General features: G+C 37.8%; 1 protein-coding gene across 4 annotated transcripts in view; it reads left to right on the top strand.

The window, feature by feature from the left end:
• PCDH15 (protocadherin related 15) overlaps window positions 1–16,162 on the top strand; it is a 1,663,341-nt gene that overhangs the window by 1,454,861 nt on the left and 192,318 nt on the right. For all 4 annotated transcript variants that reach the window (XM_073241042.1, XM_073241040.1, XM_073241039.1 and 1 more), the window contains 2 exons: window positions 7,423–7,728; window positions 10,063–10,287. In XM_073241042.1, the coding sequence (XP_073097143.1) occupies window positions 7,423–7,728; window positions 10,063–10,287 (531 nt within the window). The remainder of the gene's footprint in view (window positions 1–7,422; window positions 7,729–10,062; window positions 10,288–16,162) is intronic.

Consider the following 16,162-nt stretch of genomic DNA (forward strand, 5'->3'; position numbering starts at 1 on the left):
CGTGTGCAACAAATGCTGATGTAATCATTGGGCTATATCAGAGGTAGGCTGTCCTTCTAGCCAATGCACCTGAGCCAATGTGTCTGCTTCATCATTCCCTGCAGTTGCTAAAGGCAAATGGCCAGTCACATGATGAGAGGCCCATAGGTCTTGCCACAACTCTTATCCCCAAAGGGGTCAGTGACCAACCATCCAATACAGAAGCAAGTTCTTCCTGTTTTCCACTGGTATATATCACTGGCCCCAATAGGCATCCATGGCCTTTAGGTTCAGTCTCATACCCACCCCACAATGGGATAGGTGGTTATTACCTTGGTCAGAGCTGTTCCAGTGATGGGCTTCCTAGCCAGCAAGGCATGGTACATGGCAACCAGTTGCTTCTCTATCAAGATGTACCAGACTTCTGCTTCTTTCCATAGTTGTGACCAGAATCCAATAGGTTGGCATTTCTGTTCAAGTCATTGCCAGAGACCTACCCTATCCATAACCATCTTTGGGTACATCTAGCTCATATGGCCTTGATGAGTCCATTATACTCAAGGCCTCTATAGCCTTGACAGCTCACTTAGCAGCAGTAAAAGCAGCTGTACATGTTTCTTTCCAATCCCACCTGATGACCTTTAGTATCCACCTGTATAAGGGCTTCAGAATTTGTGCCAAGTGCAGGATAAACACTCTCCAGTAGTCCAAAAGACCCAAAACTCTTGCAATACTGCCACAGTGGTAGGGGTAGGGGAAGCATGGACCTTGTCTATGACTGCTTCAGGAATAACTTTAGTTTTACCCGACCAGACAACCCCTAAGAACTTCACAGACAAACCAGGTCCCTGAACTTTGGTGCTGATTACAGCCCATCCTTTCTCCTGTAGATGTTGCAGCAGTCTAGGAACTGCCCCTTCTAAATCTGCAAGAGAATCAGATGTGAGCATGATGTCATAAATGTAGTGATATAGCCATATTGTTTGCAGTTTCTTCTGTATGACCAAGTCCTGAGCTACAAGTCCATGAAAGATGGTGGGACTTTGGTGGACGTATCCCTATGGAAGGACAGTGAATGTCCACTGCTGGCCTTCCCATGTGAAGGCAAACTTCTTGTGACTTTCCTGTTCTATGTCAATAGAGAAGAAAGCTGTGGGGTCTACAGTATAATGATACATCCCTAGTTCATAACTGAGTGTGTCCATAAGGGCTTCTATTGAGGGAAAGACAGCATGGAGAGGGGTTGTGACTTTATTCAATTCCCTGTAGTCCATGGTCATGTGCCAGGAGCCATCTGGCTTTTTCACTGGCCACACTGGGGAGCTGAAAGGAATATGAGTGGGCTTTATGATGCCCACCCTCTCCAACTCCTGTAGAGTTCTCCAATTTCTTTGTGTCCCCCAGGCAATTTATACTGCTTATTATTTGTCACTTGCCAAGGTACAAGAAAAGCTACAGGTGGGTGCTTAGCATGTCCCCTCCGAACTGCCTTTACCACATGTACCCTCAATCTGAACTGCAGGTCCTCCAGGATATCTACCCCTAAAATATATTCAGGGATGGGAGAAATGTACACAGTATACTCCTTTGGGGTAAACACCTTATCTCCAATGGGATTTAAACTTTCTTCCCTCTAATTGCCTTACCCCCACAGCCATCTATCACAGCAGGGGTCCCAGGATAATGCTCAGGTTTGTCGTAAATCAGAGAACATTCAGCTCCTGTGTCCACCAGCACCAGGACACATTGTATATTCACAGGGGACCAATAAATTGCTAATTCTACATGTGGCCTCTGGTTCCACCATGTCCCCCAAGGTGGCGACCTTGACTCTCCCCTCAGTCGAACCACAATGCCCACTTGTAGTCCTGTGGGGGCAAGGGCCCAGGCAGAGCCTGAGTACTGTCCCCCAGGAAGTCTTGCAGGGACACAGGCCAAACATGGGGCTTTGCCTTTGGCTTCCATGTCCTGCACCTCAGCGGTTGGAAATGCTGCTCTGGTTTTAACTGGTGCCACGGTTCTAACAAGATCCTATTGGATTAAGTCCATAGCTTACCCATTCCACAGGCAGTCAATAGCTGAACAGGTAGGGAGTTCCTATTGGAACTCAAGTTTTTCTTTCACTGCCCCAGCCTTTATCAAATCAACCCAACATCTGAGTCCTCAAGACCTTCACAGGGCCCTTTGCACCTCTCCTTTCAGTCATAGCCTAAACTTCCTTCCATGCTGTTACTGTTTCATCCTCCCTCAGATCTGCTAAAGTATGAGTAGCCTCACTTATGGATTGCCCATGTGGGGGGCAAGAATAGTCACTAGGGACCCAAAGAGAGATGGAGGAGCTGTATGCAGCACCAGATTTCTCATTCCTATCGTGGACAACTCATTGAGGTCCTGGGGGTCCATATTATAGATGATATTTTTTATGCCCAGCTCCCAAAACACCTGCTGTAGCTCTGCATACATTTTAAGCTAGTAGGTAAGTATGGTAAATCACCCTGATTAGGCCAAACTGCCTTGATGGCTGCTGTCAGCCAATCCAGAAGTGCCAATTTCCTGAGGTGTGATGGGCACTTTGCAGCCACTGCCAGAGAGATGAGTGAGTCATCATGTAAGCCATTTCAGAACCTGACATAACAATGTTTACTACCCCCATATCCCAGAGACACAAAAGCCATGTAGGCAGAGGTTCCGATGGCTTCTGCTGATACCAGGCACTCATATCCAGCAGCTCATCCTGGTTATAGGGGCAGAGCATGAAGAGCTCCACAACCTGGGGAGGAGGAGGCTCCACCCCCTGAGGAGCCTGGGGTTGTTGTGTTTTTACTTTATTAATTACAACCAGCTGGGCCTTTAATACAGGAGAGGCTGGTGCCTCAGCAACAGATCAGCCCTCCGCCACATACCCTCATCCTCTCCTGATATCTTCTCTACTATCTCTGGGGCTGAAGGCACTGCTCTTTCCTCCCCCTCCCCAATGGCCTTCTGAAATGTAAATTCTTTAGCTGCCTCTTCCCTCACTGCTAAATTATCCTCTAGGAGTGCAACCAGTCTTCTCAATAACTATCTCTCTTTCTTAGGACATCCCATGAGTCATCACCTTCCAAGTGATGGGCTCCTCCAAGCAATGCTGAAGTGTTTCTCTCTCTGCTGAAGTCTCTCTCTCTCCTCTATAATCTTCTCTCTCTCCTTGATAACACTTTCTACTATCTCCAGGAGAAGAGATCCTACAATGCCAAGTGCTACACAGCCATTCAGGGCCTCTAAGCAATCTTCTATCTGACGGAGGGCTCATTCTAAAGCTTCTAGTGTCTCCACCCTTCCCCAGTTCTGGGGAAGGCCCCACCCCTCTAGGAGATGTTTGACCCTAGACCAGTTCTCCACTAGTGGCTCCCCAGTTGAAAGCCCCACATATAGGGGGTTACTGTATGAAGCTACACCCTCTACTGCTGCAGCCACTGGGGCCTCCCCACCATCCTTAGAGGCAGCCTGCCCAAAGGCAGCACCCATGTAAACAGATTTTGGGTTCAGAGGTCCTAACTACCTCCAGATGTAACTCCAGGGGAAAAATCCTGGGCAAAATGCCTTTGAATCTGAAATCAGTCAAAGGGAGAAATAAAGTGAGAGAAATCCATTTATTTCTTACAAGCAGTTGTCCCAGTCTCTTTTGACCCAGCTGCAGAAGAAGAGAGAGCTTCACCTAGCCTCTCTGGTCCAGATATGCCCTCACTTACCCTTGTAATTACCTATTGATATGGAGATGACTACTTCTCTCCACCCCTTGGAAATGCTTATTGATATGGATATGCACTAAAGCCCAGTGAGAGATTCTGGAAATATTGCAGTTTTACCCATACATGGCAAGAGGAATTTGTAGATGTGATTAAGGCTAAGGGAGTTGAAATGGCAAGTGTGGGTAAAATTACAATATTTCCGGAATCTCTTGCCTGGCCTTAGTTCATCTCCATATCAATATCATTTCTAAGGGGTGGAGAGAAGTAGTCCATCTCCATATCAATAGGTAATTATGAGTGTGAGTGAGGGCATATCTGGATAGCAGAGTTTGGGTGGGAGTCTCTTCTTCTGTAGCCAAGTCATGAGAGACATAGGAGAGCAGAAGTGGACTGCTTGTAAGAAATAAACAGGTTTCTCCTACTTTTTTTCTCCCTTTGACTGATTTCAGTTTCAAAGGTATTTTGGCCCAGGATTTTTCCCATGGAGTTACAGCAAGATTATACTGTATTGTCCAGGCAGGCCCTATGTAATCATACAAGCTCTTAAAAGTGGAAGAGGATGGTAGAAGAATGGATCAGAGATAAGAAGGAAGAAGAAAGAGCAGAGATTCAGAAAGTGTTAGAAGGACTTCAACCCTTAATGGTGGCTTTGAAGATGGAGGAACTGGGCCTTCACCAAGGAATGTGGGTGATCTCTAGAAGTTGGGTGTGGTCCCTACATGACAACCAAAAAGGAGGTGGAGATATCAAACTTACAACCTCAAAGAACTGATTTCTGTCAATAACTTGAAGGAGCAAGGAAAGGAATCTTCCCCTATGGCCTCTAGAATGAAACACAGCCCAGCCTTATACCTTGATTTTAGTCTGGTGAGACCCTTGTTGAACTTCTGACATACAGAGAGATAGAACATTATGTATACAACATCCCCCCCAAATATACACATGCACACACACATACAAACACAGACACATTAATCAAATTGAATCATTTTTTCATAATAAATCTTTCATTTTGTTAACGAATGAAAACATAATTTGAGTAAGGATCATTTAAATTACAGACTACATGATTGATTTTGTCATCTTAAAAATTTAGACAGAAAAAAAAATCACTGAATTTTTCAAGAGTGTAGGTGTTATTAGGCACAAAGACAAATATGAGCAGGATGAAAAGAGGATGAGGCCCACCAAGAACCTAGGGAGTTAATCAGACTAAACCAGAGACCTAGAAAGGACTCACACCCTTTGAAATGTGAGTTCATTCTACCTTCTCTTAATCTGCGCTGACCTTGAAACTTGCTCTGGCTAATGCAGGTGAGATAGGGCAGAGAGATGGGACAAGCATTATGATTAAATTTCCTTTAAAATGCTGAGATTAGCATAATAAGAACAAGAGGGATTTATTTTAAGGCAAAGATTCCACTTTTGAAAGAGAATTGGGAAGTTACACTAACATTCTTTGGTAATCAGCCAATAACTTTTCTTAAGGCAAGGCAAGCAGTCTTAACTGATGTGTTCCCAGTGCTTGGGAGTGGCCATTGTTAGAGAGAAACAAAAGGTTCATCCTACAGAATTACATAGACAATGACGTATTGTCCCTCAAGGGAGATGGAATCATGAGGTGAGACTGCCTGACAAGCCTACACCCCCAACATTTTACCTTTGCCCCATTCTTGAAAGCCTTAAAAGACAGAATCCAAGACTTTGGGCATTCTCTCTGAGGTTGCCCGCACTCCCCTATGTTGGAATGTGTATTTTCAAAATACTTCTTACTGCTCAACTTACTGCACTTTGTCTCTGTGCTCTTCCAGTGGTGTCTCTGTCACTGCTATTCCCTTCTATTTTGCAGTCTTTAAACACAAGTCTTCACTCTCTCTGTCCTACTCCAGATAAACAAGTAAACCTGCCTTTATTTACCTTGACTCTAGCCCATTCCTCCCTTAGTGTCCATTCAAATAAAACTTTCATTCTTCTTCACTACTGTGTCTCTGTCCTTCAGTTCTTTGTTGTAGTGGGGACGAGAACTGAGGAGAACAAACACATCACCCCAATTATGAGATGAAACCTGTTTATATATATTTATTAAATTTTTATATTTACTTAGGCAGTGATTTCAATCCCATCTACATACTCTACCACACTTTGTAGTTGGATATATGTGCTGTTAAAATATATCATAATGCTTCCCAGGCTTTGTTGGATATTAAGTGACTACAGTGTCCCCAGCTCATAATGCAGCGAAATGTCTTCTTTTTCTTTTCCTTAGTGACAGTTCAGAGCACAATTATATAACATTTTATGGTTTGTAATATGTATTCCAGTTTCTTTGAAAAACAACATAGAATTATTTAACACAAATGCACAATATTTGATAGGAAGACGCCATAATATATGTCACAATTAATTGAGTTTTAGATAAGATTAATGCTCATGACATTCCATTAGAAGAATATGCATTCAAAATTTATTTATTTTATTTGATACAAAGTGATTTTATATGACTTAAAATTTTTAGTTAATATAACATCAACAATTCTCAATTATCACTTGGAAAATATATTCTAATATTAAAGAAGAGCTATTAGCAGGTGCTTTATAGTTACTATACATTCACTGCCCTTTGAGTTTTAGAACATATTTAGTTTTTGTTTGTTTGTTTGTTTCTCTGCCCACTGAAGTCCTCTTATAAGGACTTCAGGGCCAGCACTGCCTTCTCCATAAAACCTTCCTGTTTATAGCCAAATAGTTGCCCTTGCTGGTTCCCTCCCACATCATATGGCTTGCATCTTTTTTTTTTTTAAATAGACTTTATTTTTTAGAGTAGTTTCAGATTCATAGAAAATTGAGTTCCCATACACCCCTTGCCACCACCCCCACCAGTGTCCCACGTAATTAACATGCCCCACCAGAGTGGCACATCTGTTACAATTAGTGAACCTACATAAACATATCATTATCACCTAGAGAGCAGATTTAGTTTTAAATCTAAGTTCCAGGCATTCATTTATCTAACATTTATTAATTCCACAAGTATTTTTTAGTTTCATATGTGAGGAATTGTACTAAGAAGTAGGCACTGAGACACTGATTTCTTGTGTGACCCTAAGCAAGATAATTAAATTAAATAAGCCACAATTATTACATTTGTAAAATTAGGCCAATTATATTTATTCATAAGAACATCTTGAGGATTAAGTGAGATAATATATATATATATATATATTGCTTGAAAGGGTAATATATATATATATGATGCTTGAAAAATATATATGAAAATGAATATATTAAATACTTGAATAGAAAAGCTAAAGAATCTTAAGTTGTCTTTTAGAAAGTTATGTTGTTAGTTAAAATCTACATGTTTTTGTTATTTTAGAATCATAATCAATTAAAAATTATATGGGAAAAAGTCAGTATTTTTATAATGAGTTTTCTGTTATAATATTGTTATGGTTAATAATACTATTATGAGTTATGCTCACTTTGAATAACTATTAATTAAACTATAGTATACTTATCATGTTCTAGAATGTTGCATTACCTTGTTATGCATTATCTTTTTAATATTCTCCCTAGAGAAAAAGGAACATTCAGTGAGAAACATGCTATAATTTAATTATCGCTCTTTGGTAGGGCAACCTAACAAAAGGAAACATGAAAAAAGCATAACAAAATATACCATGTGAATTTCTCTGTTTTTAATTTCCTTTAGGCAACAGACCCTGATGCTGGAATAAATGGCCAAGTGCACTACAGTTTGGATAACTTCAATAATCTTTTTCGGATCACATCCAACGGGAGTATTTACACAGCAGTGAAGCTTAATAGAGAAGTCAGGGACTACTATGAACTTGTGGTTGTGGCAACTGATGGAGCAGTACACCCTCGTCACACAACTCTAACACTGGCCATAAAAGTTTTAGATATTGATGATAACAGTCCTGTGTTTACCAATTCAACATATACAGTTGTTGTTGAAGAGAATCTGCCAGCTGGAACCACGTTTCTTCAAATAGAGGTGTGTGGAAGCAGCATTAATTTCATGAATTCATCATTTCAATATTTGCCATTAGCATAGAAGGGTCAGATTTAGCAAATAAAAAAAACAACACACCCAATTAAATTTCAATTTCAGGAAAACAATGAGTACATTTTTAATATAAGTATCTCTCAAATATTGCATATTTCATTTTATCTAAAAGCCCTACTTTAGTGATATACCCAAAATTAAGGGGAGAAAAGGTGCATTTGTAAGAAATGAAGCAACACTTCTTAATACAGTTTTTATATTTACAAAATTATGCTGTATATTTCTTGTAAAAGTTGACAATACAGTAGTCCATAAAGAAAAGGTTAATCATCTCCTATCTTGTAACTCCAAAAAACTCAGTATTAAATTTTTATGTGTATTCTGTCACATTTATCTTTGTGCTCACACAAGTATCAAATAAATATTTTATATTCATAGATACTCATGTATATGTAAGTATGTGTGTATATATGTATACACACATACATAAGTATAGGCTTTCCTCTATTTTACAGAAATGTGATATTGTTGCACCCATTATTCTGAAAATTTTCTATTTACTTTCAATACACAACTGGTATCTTTCCAGAGATCTAGCTCTCCTTTTTAACAGTGTCTCCATACCCAAGCCTTTTTTTCTCAGTTTCCAAGTACAATATTCCCAAAATATCTGAACATTCTGATTCAGTAAGTTAGGTTGGCCCAGAAATCTGCATTTTAAGTAACCATCCCTTTAATTCTGATACAGATGATCTATGAAGTATGTTTTGGAAAAAAAAAAATTATGCTTCTTCCTTGACCTGAAATCTACACCTTGAATTGTATGAGTTTCAAGAACTTGTATTTCTTTCATAACTCAACTCAATAAATGTTTAGGAAATAAGTATTAATAAATCTGAAGAGGGTAGATGCTGATCAGGGAGAGGTCCGTTATTTCTTCATTTATTCTTCTATTCGTCTGTTCATTAATTCATTCATTTACTAATCAAGCATATTTTCAGTGTTTGTATGCTAAGTCCTTTGCTAGACTGTGGGGATTCAATCATGAACAAGAGAGATCTCCTGCCTTCATGGAGTTTTCAGTCTAGTATCAGACAGACAAACTGGTTATTAAGTTAGTGGTCCTCAATGCAAGGGACCTAGGAGATCACAGGTGGAGTGCTTAACCTAATCTTGAGAATAAAGAGAAGTTTTGTAGAGAAAGTTACTTTCTAAATTGTGAACTGAGGGGCAAGTAAGAGTTATTCAAACAGAGAGGAGGAAGATTATCCAAGGAAGTGGCAATATCATGCTAAATCCTAGTGAAGAGGAGAAAGTGACGAGCTGAACTGTTGAAAATGTATGGGTCTTTCTCATCATCTTAAGGAGATCACAGTTTACCCAAAATCAAATGGAACACAGGAAGGATTTTAGGAAGGAAAAGGACATCATAGTTGTGATGTTGACAATTGATTGGAGGGAGCCAAGACTAAAGTTCACACAAGAGGTGTTTGCATTGCTGCATTATACGCGAAAAAGCCATGATCTTCTCCACTCCATTTCCTCTACCAGAGGTCCCCTCCAGTCTGTACTACTGAATGAAGTAGTGATCCTACAAAACTTGCATAAAACCTATTCTTTCAACTGGAAGATACCACTCCCAATTCTGAACTCCTGTCTGCCAAAATATCACTCTTTTCCTTCTGGTTTGTGTATGTGTCATATTTCTTCTCTGAAACAGTAACCTGGAGAGCAGGAATTATGTCTTGATTCATCTTGTACATCTCTATAGCACCTCATGCATAGTAATTACTCAATCAATATTAATTAAATGAAGGAAGTTATAATACAGTGATGTCTAGAAATGTATCATAGGATCCTTTGAGAAAAAATTATTACTTATATTTTCTTGGTTTCTTATAGTCCTTTAATATATTGTGTTTATAGAGAGCACTCAATAACATTTATTTTTATTTAAAATATTATTTTTCAAGGTTATACAATCAGCAGAAAATTATAAACAATCATTTATGGCAACATTAATTTCTTTACCATGGTATGACTCCTTTAAGTAGTGATTCTTTATGTACAATAAATATAGTGATAGGATCAACAATGACAAAATCTCGAGTCTGTGTCTCTGTTTCTCCCCATCTTTCTGTCTCTCTTCTCCTCCCCCTCTCTGGAAAATTACTCAACAAAAGTGCTTTTCTCTGAAACGTCTCTTCTATTCATCATTGAACTCATGCTGTTGTAGACACTGACATGATTTTCATCAGTCCTACATTCCTTTAGTTTGGTAACACCCCTGATACAACCAGTCTTCTGCTTAACCTGTTACAGGCCAAAGATGTTGACCTTGGAGCAAATGTGTCTTATCGGATAAGAAGCCCTGAAGTGAAGCACTTTTTTGCGCTACATCCATTTACAGGAGAACTATCCCTGTTAAGAAGTTTGGACTATGAGTCATTTCCAGACCAGGAAGCAAGTATCACTTTTCTAGTAGAAGCCTTTGATATTTATGGAACAATGCCACCTGGTATTGCTACTGTCACAGTGATAGTAAAGGTAAGAAATATAGATGACTTCCAGCTCCCACTTTCTATTTTCTACATAAAACTTGTTATTCATACTTTACCTATAATAACTGGGGGCAAACAATTTATAATATAGTACAGTAGTATCATACACAGAATACATATTTTTTTAATATGAAGCATTGATGAAGGCTTGAGAAATATCTTCATTGTTTAACTATGAAAGACAAATTTGAATGAAATACTAAATAAGAGAGCCAGCTCTGTGCAGCTATTAGCTCTGTGATTTCTACCAAGTCAGAATTTCTACACAGTACAGTTTGGTTCAAACTCCACAGCACCAAGGATACTAACTCTGTTCAAACCCTTCAATTTAAAAAATTTACAAAAGAAAACTTTGACTCTGAAAGATTAAGAGTTCTAAGACTCAAAAACTAATTAGTTTAGTTTAGGTTGGTAACACAAGGTTCTGGAATGAAGTAAGCTTTGGAATCAGACAGAATTGAAATTAAGTTCTGGTTCAACCATTTTCAAGTTCTGTGACACTGGGGACTTTGTTAAACTCTCTAGATTTGTTACCTCACTCACTATAATATCCTGTGCCAAATGATTGCCTGAAAGAGCACGAAATCATCAACATTTTTGGTTTGTAGTGATTTTTCACTTACACCTTTCAAAGAAGATAATAGAACAGATTAATTGGTTCTCAAGTATTAGTGTATATTAGTACGAGCTGCATTCTAAATTTTCAGGTTTTTCTGATCCTACCCAAAAGAGCACCTTTCCCATGGGGAAAACATCATCAAAGCATTTCTTCAGATTTATGTCTGACTAGAATAAGAGAAAGTTAGGTTCTGGGGATGACTCCAATTCTTGAAAGACACTTTCAGTATCAGGCTCTATGTTTACAAGGTAATAAATTTCACATGGTCATAAAGTAGGTAAGATCATAGGAACTTTTCTACAGTGCTCATTTTTATAGGACACTGCAATGTGTAAATGATGGGATAAGAAATCATCAATTATCTTGAGTTTTTCTTTGATTGTTTAACCGATAAGTAACTAGTATATGCTACTGCTGTTCTTAGACAATAAAATATTGATAATGGTAATACAGAAAATTGTTAAAGATTTCACCAGTACATAATTAGCATAACATATAGGTAAATGCTCTAATGCTGTTGACTGTAAGATTTTTTTGGGTCTGGGCTTTTTCTTGCTGTTAATGATGTTGTTTGCCAGTTTCTTTTATACATAGTCCTGAAATCAAAGTGAGACACAGGAATTACTCCACTGTCTTTTCTTTGCACTTGACCTAGTCTTATCTGCTGGTACACATGATGCCATTTCTTTTCTAGAGTACTGATGTCTCCTTTAAAATATGTTAGAAAGGGGAACAAATGTCCCTTCCATCCCCAGGTACCCTAAAACTGTCTGGAGGGTTTTATTAGGGTCTGAACTGCTTCTCTCTCAGCAGTCCACAATGACTCTATCCCTATTTCTTCCATTTTGTGCTTCTCTATCCTAAGAAATGTATGTATTTCAAGGAGTTAAAATTTTATTCAGCATTAAGTTCTCTTTGGGAATAGAATTTGAACTGTTAAAATATTATCTTGGGGCACCTGCATTTCTGTTTATATGTCTCTTTCCTGAGGCCATAATTTTTAGTGTTCTGGTGGCCATGGGAAGGATTAAGGGGCAACACAAAATCACGGAGGACCTGAGGGGCTTCAACTCATACTTTGAAATAGTATTGTGCCACCCTACTGTAGTAGGACATTTAGAAATTTAGAAATATGTTTACAAAGTCATTTTAGGAACATGATAATATTGGTGGTTATGGATATATTGTGATGGTAAAGAGAGGAAAAGAAAGAAGATGAGACTAATTTAGCTTTTTCTCTCCCTGGTGTACCCTTGCCTATCCATATGGTTTGGTGGAATTGAACACTAAAAATATTTAAAATAGAAAAAGTGTCCACTTATTGACTATTTTGGACAATAAGAGAAGAAAAGACTTGTTACTAATGACGTTCCTCATATTCTTCCCAGATCCAAAGATGGATCCTCAAATGATAGAGTCTTCTCTCTCAGGATCTCAGGGTGGATGTGGCTGATAGTAGAGTTACAAGCCCTCCTGTCTTCCTTGGCTGCTCTGGATTCAGTTTACATTTATTTGCTTGCAATTTTTTTTTATGTATAAAAGTCATTTTGGGTCCAAAACTGGAAGTCAGATTGGGTCCAAAAAATGTCATCTACACAAGCAAGATGTGTACAAAATATGTCTCATTCTCTATCTGGGACTCAAGTCTCTTAAACTGCAGTCCATGTTCCCTGACCACCCCTTTATTTTAAGATTAGCCTTCTTCTACATCAGCTTGTGGAAAGGAGTTACTCAGTGATGGGCTCGTTCCTTCTTCAGAAACAGGAGAGTGTTGACCTAATTTTCATTGTCTCAGTGGCTTTATCTTATTCAGAGAAGTCAAACCATTTTATTGGCTAAGTCTCCCTGAGCTATCCAAAATTATTTCTGCTTTATTATATATTTAAGACAAAAGTTAATAAATCAGTATTTCACTTCAGATGTTTTCAATGCCACATTTTTTTTTCTTTTTCAAGGTAATGTAAGCATAATAAAATGTATAACATATCTCCTCAAAGTCAGGCTGACACCTTTCTCCTGATTACTCAGGATGAGATTATTACAAAGAGAACTTTAAAACTTTATTATGTACTAAAATTGGGGCCTATGAAAGTATCATATTTGTTTGTTTTGAAGGGAAAAATAGCATACAATTCTCATCTCTCAACAAATACAGATCTTTCCCAAGCTTTCAAATTTTCTGCTATTGGGCTGTGTACTTGTAGTACTGACAAGCTGTTTAGCTGATAACATAATTGCATAGTATTTGCTAAGAGATATTTCCATCCAAAACAGTCACCACATGATAAGCAACTTAAAGATCCCTCTTTGAAAAGGAGCAGAAACATAATTCCTTTTGTAAAGAAGTAAAAAAAAAAAAAAAAAAGATCAAGCACTTAATATCTAGTCAATCAAATTTATTTAAACCTGGAATTGAACATGGGAAAATTGAAGGAATATTTTGAAGGAAAATATTTTCACAGTAAGGAAAGAAAATAGAACTTTATTCCAGAACCAGCAAAAAGTTTTCTTAGTGTCAAATTTCACAGATTCAAAACAAAACTGGTGATAATCATACAAATATGTATTTTTGTTGCAGTGTTTTTGCAGAATATTGATGACTTTTTTCTTTGTATATGTATTGAATATATAAGAGAATTGAATATTTGGTCATAGTAAAAAAATAGTAGCTAGTAAATAGATAATAATAATTGAAAATTTTATATGGATAAATCTCTGGAAAATTACTATGGAGTTCTTAACTGTTTAAAACATAAAATCCAAAGGAACATCAGCCCTTACAAACTGAGTTGTAATATATAATATGGAAAATACAGAGAAAGAAATTTTTTTATATTATATTTAAATTTTTCTATAATAAGCCAAAAGCTGAATACAGGTCAGAAAAGTTGAAATATGTAAACAGATATATAATACTGAGTAGCAGAGGGCTGTAAAGGACTCATCTAAGATAAACAGATGACTTAGCCATCTTGCTGACTGTGATTTTAGGTAGAATGGCTGCACAGGAGTAGGGGAGAGTGAGGGAGAGACTTCTATGAAGGAAGGAGACTGGAGTCTGCCATGAATAAGAGCTGCAATTATTGGGAAACAGTGAATCTTGGAAGATTGAGCTGGCATTTCACCTTTTCAGACGAGTGTCCTCATCCAGGAAGAAAGTAGTTGGTCCTATCACCACAGGCTATTGGAGAGAAGGTAGCTTTTCTAGGTAGAAGCTCAATGTCCAGCACCAAGGTGACACTCACCACACCAAGGACATCTGACGAGAGGCGATGTGCCACTGGTGCTCCATGGTGACGGTACTGGAAGGGTCCTGGTTTTGATTTGGCCAGAGGAGCTGTGGTGTGTGGGACTAGCAAGTAGTCCAAGACTCAAACAACTCAGAAACATAGGATATTTCAAGATTTTGGCACCCTTACTTCCCTTGCTCTAGGGGGCAGAAATTGCATAAAAGATGATTTCAGTGAACCAGCCAAGGGGAGGATGGTCCAGGAGAGTGATCACTATTTTTTTACAACTTGTTGATTTCTCCCTTAGGATTGGTTGACCTGGAGAAAATACTTACTTTGGACTATGGCCTTCACATATTTTCCTCTATTCTGTTCTGCACTGTCATATTCTTGTTAGCACATTGTTTCCAATACTGCCAAGTTTAAGGGAAGTGAAGACATCAGGGAGAACATGTGGTGGGGCTGAGTCAGATTGTTTCTTAAAGTATCTGCATACTCTGCTATTCTAGAATTTTACGACTAGGATGTAACATATCTCCTCTAAAAAAATCCAGCTTGAGGAAACAAATAAAAATATACCTGCTCAGAGTTCAAAATAGTATCCCATAGCAATAATAATTCATATTTCTATGGATCTCTCTCAGGGCTCCCCAGATGTCATCACCCATTGATTCCTGGGAGGCCCAGGAATGCTTGTTTATACAGTTAAGTCCTTTTACCCTTCAGTGATGCTCACAATCTCCCCTGCTTGCCAAGGCAATGAGACTAGGCTTGCTACTGCCACAAGTCTCTAAAATTAAACTGCCTGACAGTAGAGGTAAAAAATGCTGATAAAACCTGATAAAAATATGTAGCCAGTACTGATGGCTAAGCACTGCCACCATTCCCATCCCATCCTTGCTGTGCCTGCTATCCCCACCTTGATGAAACACAGCCTTGGGGGCCCTTTTGATACAATGCAATTCTCAGTATATTGTTGAAAGCTTTAATTCCTCAAAGTCATAAGATATTCCAAACAGTAATAGTTTGTGCCTTCAATATCTCAATACCTGTAGGATCTCTCAGGATATATTTCATAAAGCATTAGCTCCTCAAGTGGTAATACGTATCTCATATACAAAGAATTTCATGAACAAACAGATTTTGGAAATACTATGATACACAAAATTAAGCAAATGTCTACACTGCAGGCCTTCATGTAGGAGCTTTTAATTTGCTAGTGTACATTGTCAATCTCAAGAAAATAAAGTATAATTTCCCACATTTCCCACAAGCTTATTTATAAAGCTTCTGATAACATGAATTCTCCAAACAATGAAATTTAGGGAAAACTTTTTGGTTTCAGTGAAAGTAACTATTTGTAGGGTTAAATATTGAATAAGTTATTGTTTTAACTGTACAAATACAATGGCTACAAGTCTTCTTTGACCAAAAAGGGGTTTGTAAATAATTACAAAAAATTATCTACAAAGAAACAGGTGAGCATTATGAAATGTTTAGAAGTTCACCAGACTGCCACAATAAAAAAATAGTAACTAGTTAGAAGAATTTCGAAAATGTGAAATATTTTCAGACAGAGACCGTTAAAAAGTTCTATGTGGATTTCAGTGAAAACCCTTCTAAAGTCAACTTATAGATAATCTTCTGACAACTTTGTCAATTCCCCTTCTTTTTACCTCCAGATATCAGAATAATTCCTATAGGATCTGACACAATAGAATTAAATCATAGTTTTTTCCTTTATTAGTTGGATAACCATGAGCCTCTTAATCTCTCTATGCTTCAGTTGCCTTATATTTAAAATATGATAATAATAATAGTTAACATATTTTAGGCAAATTAGTTCAGATGATAAATTTAACATACCTAGAATAATGCCTGCCATACAGCAAAAATAAACCATACATGCACACTCATACATACACACACACACACACACATGAATAATTATTATGCACATTTGAGGAAGTATAAAATAATAGGGTAATTTTGTTTATTACCTTAATAATCAG

The sequence above is a fragment of the Manis javanica genome, chromosome 7 (genome assembly GCF_040802235.1).
Source record: "Manis javanica isolate MJ-LG chromosome 7, MJ_LKY, whole genome shotgun sequence".
Taxonomy (NCBI): domain Eukaryota; kingdom Metazoa; phylum Chordata; class Mammalia; order Pholidota; family Manidae; genus Manis; species Manis javanica.